The sequence below is a fragment of the Mus musculus genome, chromosome 2 (genome assembly GCF_000001635.26).
Source record: "Mus musculus strain C57BL/6J chromosome 2, GRCm38.p6 C57BL/6J".
NCBI lineage: Eukaryota > Metazoa > Chordata > Mammalia > Rodentia > Muridae > Mus > Mus musculus.
Window position 1 is genome coordinate 30,443,071 of NC_000068.7, and position 7,757 is coordinate 30,450,827.

A 7,757-nucleotide genomic window follows, 5' to 3' on the forward strand; every position below is an offset into this window, starting at 1 on the left:
GGATGGTCTCTTCCTGGGTTGCTAAATTTGATAGACATTGGGATGGAGCCTCTGTTTTGTCTGTGTGAAAGAGGTAAGCAGAGGCTGTAGATGAGAGAAGTTCTGTTTTTTCAACAGGCCTTGTAGGTCAAGGCTGTGGTGTGTGTGTGCGTGCATGTGCGTGTCTGTGTGTGTGCACGCCTGCATACTGCCTCTCTAGTTCCTGGACTTCTTTTCCAGATGAAGACTGGCCCCTTTGCGGAACACTCCAACCAGCTGTGGAACATCAGTGCTGTCCCCTCCTGGTCTAAAGTGAACCAGGGCCTCATTCGAATGTATAAGGCAGAGGTGAGTGGGGGCTGGCCATCCTGCCTGCCCCTGATGGCGCTTGGTCCTGAGGGTGAGCTCATGACTTCTGATTCTTCATCACATTGTTTGCTCGGGCTCTGAGGCCAGCTGTCTGAAACTTGGGGACCTCAGAACCTGATGGATGGGCAGAGGCCCAGCTGATTTCTTCATAGCTTAGGGATTAAAACAGCCTAAGCTGCTGGAGAGGTTAGGGGCTCTCTTTGTACCTGTCAAATGGCCTGAGGCCTCTCAATAGCTTTAGTGTTTCCCAAAGTGACTAGGACATCAAGCATGGGAAATGGAGTAGGTGGTCTTTTCTGCTTCCAGCTCACGACTCTGCTGCTGGGAAGGACCTTGGGCTGGGTCCCCCTGCTGTAAGGTGCCTGCTTTCCTAGGGCGTCCCGTACTCTCCACAGAAAGAGGGAGAACATCTTTCTACCTGGCCCCTCCAGTATCTGAAGCTACTTGACTGGCCTTTTTGTGCAGTGCCTCTTGGGCCATGAGACCCAAACATGTCTCCCCCCACCCCAGCCCACCCCACCTCCCACCCCAGCGCTGGTACTCACAACCTCAGTGTTGCCCTGGAGCAGCCCCTCTCTGATTCTTGACCATTATCCCATCTCTTATGAGAGCCCAGAGCTCACCCCATCTATCATCAGAGGAGGGACACCGAGGAAGGGTCAGCTGGCTTTGGTAGTAAAGATGCTTCCCACTGGCCTCGAAGGGGTTAATAGAACATGGTCTGCCAAGCTTGGGCTTGGGCCTGGCCAGCTTTTTCTGTTCTTTCCTGGATCCTCTTTCTCTAGACTTCACATCCTGTGTTTAGGCTTCAGCCCACATCCCTCTCTCATCTGGGGGGCCATTCCAGACCTCTTCCTGCTCTGCAGGCCAGCTCTAGTGCCCCGGCGTTCCCTTGGTCCTGTCTCCTCGGCCTTACTTCTGGTTTCTAGCAGGAAACACAGGGAAGACTGTCCTGCTGCTGGAATGTCAGCATGGAGGTATATGTCACCCCATGTCTCCAAACCTGGATTGATTCAGCCTTCTAAGAGGAAGGCCAGCTACCCTGCCCCCCACCCACCCCTGACCCTGTCCCCCTTTCAGAGGCAGAAGCTCTGCAGGCTGAGGGAGGAGCAGATAAGGTACAAGATGGTGGTGTTACAACACACAGGCCTTGGAAGCCACCACCTAAACCTTAAGTCCTAAATGCTAGGTGTCCCTGCAGTTATTGACTGACAGGATGTGTTGTGTGACTAAAGACTGGACAGGTGCATCTCACTGGGTGTATGCAGTAAGTGGGAGCTGACCCTCCCCTTGCCAGGATGGATTTGTAGGGTAATTCTGCAACTTGTTGACAGGCATGAGCATGAGGCTTTGTAGCACCTAGTTCTTTTTTGTTTTGTTTTTGGAGACAGGGTTTCTCTGTATAACCCTGGCTGTCCTGGAACTCACTTTGTAGACCAGGCTGTCCTCGAACTCAGAAATCTACCTGCTTCTGCCTCCGGAGTGCTGGGATTAAAGGCGTGCGCCACCACCTCTAGGTGGTATACCCAGTTCATACTGGTGCTCTTAAGCTCTAGTCCCTGGGAATAGGGCCCAGGAGAGGCCCAGTGCTCCATCCGCTGGGAAGACCCCTGAGCTGCCAATAGGGGTCTGCTCAGGCCTGGCATTAAGCAGCCTCAGGATATGCAATTAGCTGTCAAGTTCCCTGACCTGATTTTTTGAAGAGAAGTATCAGGGGCTTTCTGGGCCTTGTATGATGGGGCTATTTCTATAAGGAAGGCTATCACCGTATCTGGACTTATTTTCTCCAACTACCCAGCCTGGACTCTGCTGGGCCAGGAGGTGCCACGTTTCTAAAGCCCAGGTTCAGTTGCTGGGCAGAATTGCTGGGAGCAAAGCCCCCTTAGGTGCTTCAGCTGCCCTGGGGCCTTGGACTTCCTCCACCCCACACGCCCCCCCCAGCAGCTTCTTACCAACTTTGCTCCTGCTGGCCCTGTGGGCCCTTCCCCCACTTGCCTTTCTGGCTTTTCTTCTGGGAGAGCCTAAAGCAGGTTGACCTTTGACCCTTTCTGGAATTCAGGGGGGTGGGGGGGCCTTCCAAACTCCCACCGCTTCCTGATGACATAAGCACTGTGGCAGCTGCCTTGCCTCAGGCCTGGACATGCTGCTCCTCCCTCCCCCAGGACAGACTGCACCTCCTTCTTCATGCTTGCTTTGCTGAGGCCTAGCTCTAAGCTAGAGCTCAGTCTCTGTGGTCTACTTGCTCCTCTGTGTGCCCCTCCCACTTCTGAAGCTGCTGTCTGGGGTAAGGGAAGGTGAGCCACCAGGTTCGTCCTTTGACACAGCTAGAGCTAGGCTCTCACCTCAATAGCCTACAGGTCACCTCAATAGCCTACACCCCCGGCTTGTTTAGGAGGAGGCCAGGCCAGCCTCACATTCTGCCTGGAGCTACTGCCTGGGAGACAGAGCAAGCCAGTAACAGGCAAAGCTAGAGCCTGTGGGCCTGGGCTCAGGGAGCCACGAGCCACGAGCTCCATAGAGGCTGCTGCCAAGGTAGGGCAGGAGTGTCAGCCCACTCCTGTTGTCTCACTCTGAAGAGTCAAGATGTCTTTGAGGCCAAAGACTACAGAAAGTAGGCCCTAGCCTCTTCTCAGTTGTGTTCAGATGTCCCTATACTGCTAGGGTCAGGATTCGGGTGGGGGTGGGGGGACCTTTGTCATTTCTTATGGCTCATCCCTTCTGGGTCAAGTGATGTCTCTTAGCTGCCTGTCTTGGCTTCTGCTGAGTATGGGTGCCTTTGAGTGGGAGGTGGGGATGAGGTGAACGAGATCACCTTCCTCCTAGGCCGGGGGCTGCTCTCCAGCACAGGTGGATTCCCGTGGAGGTGGCTGCAGTTGGAAACCTCATGTTTGTCTGGGTTACTGGGGATGCAGGAGGCGAGACAGGCCTCACCTCCCTGGTTTTCCCCTCCTTTCTCAGTGCCTGGAGAAGTTCCCTGTGATCCAGCACTTCAAGTTCGGGAGCCTGCTGCCCATCCATCCCGTCACATCAGGCTAGGAGAGGCTGAACTACCAGAGCCACCCTGGCCAGGTTCCTGTGCTCTCTGTGACCCAGCACCCCTCCCGCCCACCTTCTGTTCTTTCTGTTTGATGAGAGGCTGTTTACTGAGATGGGTGCTAAGCAGGGCCTGAGTTGGGGGAATTGACCACAGTGTGCCCAGTTTTTGACTGTCCTCCGTCTGGTGGCCGAGTAAGAAGAGAGGGGCCTGGACGTGGTCCCCGGCCCTGCCCATCCCTGTGCTCCTGCTTCCTCCCACGGTCAGGCCCATGTGGAGGAGACAAGGACACCCTGCTCTTGTCATTGCTCCCCCTTTCCTCCCCATGATGTAATGGTTCCCTCATTAAGAGCAGGAGTTCCGTGCCTCCAGGGCCGGCTGGTGGGTTCCCCGCTAGCTGTGTTCCACTGGGTATCTGCTATGGAGCTGAAGGGTGAGGCTGTCATCAGCTGTTGGGAGGGCTGGGGTTGGGGGAGGTTGGTTTGTAGGGGCCATGGATGATGAGGCTGGTCTTCTCAAGGTACCATCCTAGGCCCTGGGGGACCTGTGTCCATCCTCATGCTGGCTTTGTTCCCTGGCCCTTGGCTTTGCTAGGTTTCCTGACTGTTAACATAACACTCCCCTTCCTGGGGATAGCCTAGCTATGGAAGCTGCCCTGGGCTCCTGGGAAAGCCCATTGCTTGGGTGAGATCTGACTTTCCAGAGCTGTCAAGCAGGGAGAGGAAGAGACTCCGGGAGGCAGTAGGACTGTTGTGTCTGTGGAGAACCTAGTTTTCTCCAGTCAGTCTCAGGCCTGCTGATTCTGCTGCCTCTGCCTGCTGAGTGTCTGAAGCTTCCCCCGAGGCCTTGGCTTGCTGCTCCGCTCCCTTGGGTCGGTTTGTGGCTCGTGTGGGAGAGCAAAGAAGGTAGCAGCCCCCTCCTCCCACTTCCCTCTGTGAGATGAGGGAAGTGCTGGCCTGGGCCTAGGCATAGACTCAGAATGGGTAGGGCTGCTAAGGGGACCTAGCCACAGTCACCAGTTTTCTCTCAGCGTGTGGCTGAACTGGAACCTGCAGGCTTTCCTGTCCCACTTGGGCCTGCCCTTCTTCACTGCCCATCCTGTGTTTGTGCCCGCTTAGCTTTGTGGAGTGGACACTGAGAAGCACAACTCAGGGGCTTGGCCAGGAATTAACTATGGTCTGGGCAGAGCGGGGATTGAAGTCATCAGAGTCACAGGCAGTTCCCCAGGAAAAGCCCAGTGCCAGCTTCCTTCCAGGGCCAGGCCACTGCCTTCCTGGCTCCCTTCCCTGTCCCTGCGTCCCCAGCCCTGCGCCTTCCTTGCTATTTGGATTAAAGCCTCTGTTTTACACCTGTCCCCTGTGTGAGACATCTTTTCCTGACATGTCTGAGTGACTGTTCCTCAGCAGGTGGTTTTGTTCCTCAGGAGGGTGGTTTGTAGGGGCCATGGATGATGAGGCTGGTCTTCTCAAGGTACCATCCTAGGCCCTGGGGGACCTGTGTCCATCTTCATGCTGGCTTTGTTCCCTGGCCCTTGGCTTTGCTAGGTTTCCTGACTGTTAACATAACACTCCCCTTCCTGGGGATAGCCTAGCTATGAAAGCTGCCCTGGGCTCCTGGGAAAGCCCATTACCAGTTGACTTTCTGGGGATGGGATATGTGACAATGACTAAAGCAGGCAAGAGGGTTCAAATCCCAGCCATCCCCCTGGCTCACTCCTAATGGCAAGTTTGTGGGTAGGTTTCTGAGCTACTCTGGACCCCACCCAGCACCCTCATCTAGAAAATGGGTATAATCACAAGTGGCACTGGTAACCCTGAGTCTAGACCTGGTTCAGAACACATGCTGTGTTGTCACTGTGATGTGTATGTGTCTCCTGAACCTGCTGGGCACAGGTCCTAGGACCTGGCACAGGCTGAACAAGAACCAGATGTCAGCCTTCTACAGCTGCTCTGCACTCCTGCCGGCCCAAAGACGAGGCTCACATTGAACCTTACATCTGCCCTTGTTAGAAGTAGCCCTCTTTGTCCTTAGCCCACCTTCTGGTCTGTTATGCTAGGGCTGAGTACAGCTGGGCAGTGACTCCCTAGACACCAGGCGAGCCTATGAGTGGGAGCCTTTCTGCTGTCCTGGAGACTTTGCACAAAGGCAGGAAGAGGAGCCGCAGCTCGGTCACTTTGCTACATCCTTGGTTGCCCAAAGCCGTGTCTCCAGTGTCCACCACACTTGAATTCAAACCCAAGGCCAGCTGCTTACAATGGAGGAAATCCATGATGGCTGATTTTACCTCTCTGAGCTCCAGTTTCTTTATCTGAAAAACGGGCATCATAATGCACTGTGGTTTATTTAGCATGGTGGATCTCAGCCTTCCAAATGCTGGAATCCTTTCCAAGCATAAAGGATTTTTTTGTTTGTTTGTTTTGTTTTTTGGGTTTTTTTGTTTGGTTTGTTTTTTGTTTTTTTGTTTGTTTGTTTGTTTGTTTGTTTGTTTTTGAGACAGGGTTTCTCTGTATAGCCCTGGCTGTCCTGGAACTCACTCTGTAGACCAGGTTGGCCTCCAACTCAGAAATCCGCCTGCCTCTGCTTCCCGAGTGCTAGGATTAAAGGTGTGCGTCACCATGCCCGGCTGATAGTTATTTTTGTTGCTACTTCATAACTGTGATTTTGCTGTTATGATTTGTAATATCTATGTTTTCCTGTGGTCTTAGGTGACCCTGTGAAAGTGTCCTTTAGGCCCCAAAGGGTTGTGACCCCCTAGATTGAGAATCAGTGTTCTAGAGGCTTAGTCATTTCACAGGCTGTAGCTGTGTATTTGTGACCACAGCATACTAGAAAGGACAGTATCTAGTGGATTGTAATTAAGAAATTAATGGGGGAGGGCTGCCTTTTGAGTTACACATAGGCATGTCCAAAGTTTTGATACTATATTTTAGTTGGGGTTTTACACTGTGAAGAGACGCCATGACCACAGCAAGTCTTATAAGGAAACACTTAATTGGTGCTGGCTTCCAGGTTCAGAGCTTTCGTGCTTTATCATCATGGCAGGAAGCATGGCAGTGTGCAGGCAGACCTGGTGCTGGAGAAGGAGCTGAGAGTTCTGCATCTGCATCAGCAGGCAGCAGGCAGAGACACTGGGCTTGGCTTTCCTAAGGTTGCTGCTCCCTCTGTGCCTGTGGGGGTCCATTTTCATGCAGACCACTACACTGTGACTCCCTACAAAGTTAATACCTGAGAGCTGTGCAGTCATGTTTAAAGTGTCTTGGTCTGAAGCAGTCTTCTAGTGCTGGGCACCTGCACTTATGTGCACACACTCACACACAGATGCACACACACACACACACAGATGCACACACTCATACACAGATGCACACACTCACACACAGATGCACACACTCATACACAGGTGCACATACACACAGATGCTCCCACTCACAGATGCACACACTCACACACAGATGCTCACACACGCACACAGATGCATATGTATACATATGATTAAAAATAAAGGCTGCCGGGCTGAAGAGGTAGATCAGTGGTAGAGAGCACTGGCTGCTCTTCCAGAGGACCGGGGTTCAGTTTCCAGTACACACATGGTAGCTCACAGCTGTCTCTGACTCCAGTTCTAGAGAATCTGACACCATCATACAGACATGCATGCAGGCAGTAAATAAACATGCAAATAATTGAGTGCATGAGGCTGGGCCTGGAGAGGGCTCAGCCTAAGGGCCAGAAGCTCCTGGCATCCATATGGGGTTCACAACCATTTGGAACTCCAGTTTGGGGGGAGCTGATGCTCTCTTGGCTTCCATGTGCAGTGCATGCATGTAACACAAACACACATGCACACGAAGCACTCATACACATAATAACTTTTCAAATAAGAGCTAAGGGGCCAGCGGTAGTGGTGGCACACACTGGTAGGATTTGCTGGAGGAGGCAGAGGCAGGAGGATCACGAGTTCAAGGCCAGCCTGGGCTACACATTTTAAAAAGCCGGGTATGGTGGCTCACGCCTTTAATCCCAGCCCTTGGGAGGCAGAGGCAGGTGGATTTCTGAGTTTGAGGCCAGCCTGGTCTACAGAGTAAGTTCCAGGGCAGCCAGGGCTACACAGAGAACCCTGTCTGGAAAAAACAGGGGGGAAAAAAGAGTTAAGGGGCCAGAGAAATGTGTCAGTGTTTAAAGTCACTTGCTAATCTCACAGAGGACCTGTGTTCAGTTCCTAGCATCTACATGGTGGCTCACACATTTTTTTTTTAAAAATTCCAAGAGCATCCAGTGCCCTCTTCTGGCCTTCAAGGGTACTGCACACGTGCACTTACATGCACACAAAGCACAAACTTGGTTTTTGAGGCCAGCACTGGCTGGCCTCAAACTCACA

At 52.9% G+C, this 7,757-nt stretch overlaps 1 protein-coding gene across 5 annotated transcripts in view; it reads left to right on the forward strand.

Moving 5' to 3' along the window:
• The window catches only part of Ptpa (protein phosphatase 2 protein activator), a 31,758-nt gene extending 27,021 nt beyond the window's left edge, over positions 1–4,737 (forward strand). For 4 of the 5 annotated variants that reach the window (NR_156127.1, NM_001362733.1, NM_138748.5 and 1 more), the window contains 2 exons: positions 220–327; positions 3,307–4,737. Coding sequence is in view for 3 of the 5 variants with exons in the window: in NM_001362733.1 (NP_001349662.1) it covers positions 220–327; positions 3,307–3,384 (186 nt within the window). In the remaining 2 variants the exon portion in view is untranslated. Of the gene's footprint in view, positions 1–219; positions 380–3,306 lie in introns of all 5 variants that reach the window. The other variant, NR_156126.1, reaches the window with a different exon arrangement.
• The last annotated feature ends 3,020 nt before the right edge of the window (positions 4,738–7,757 follow it).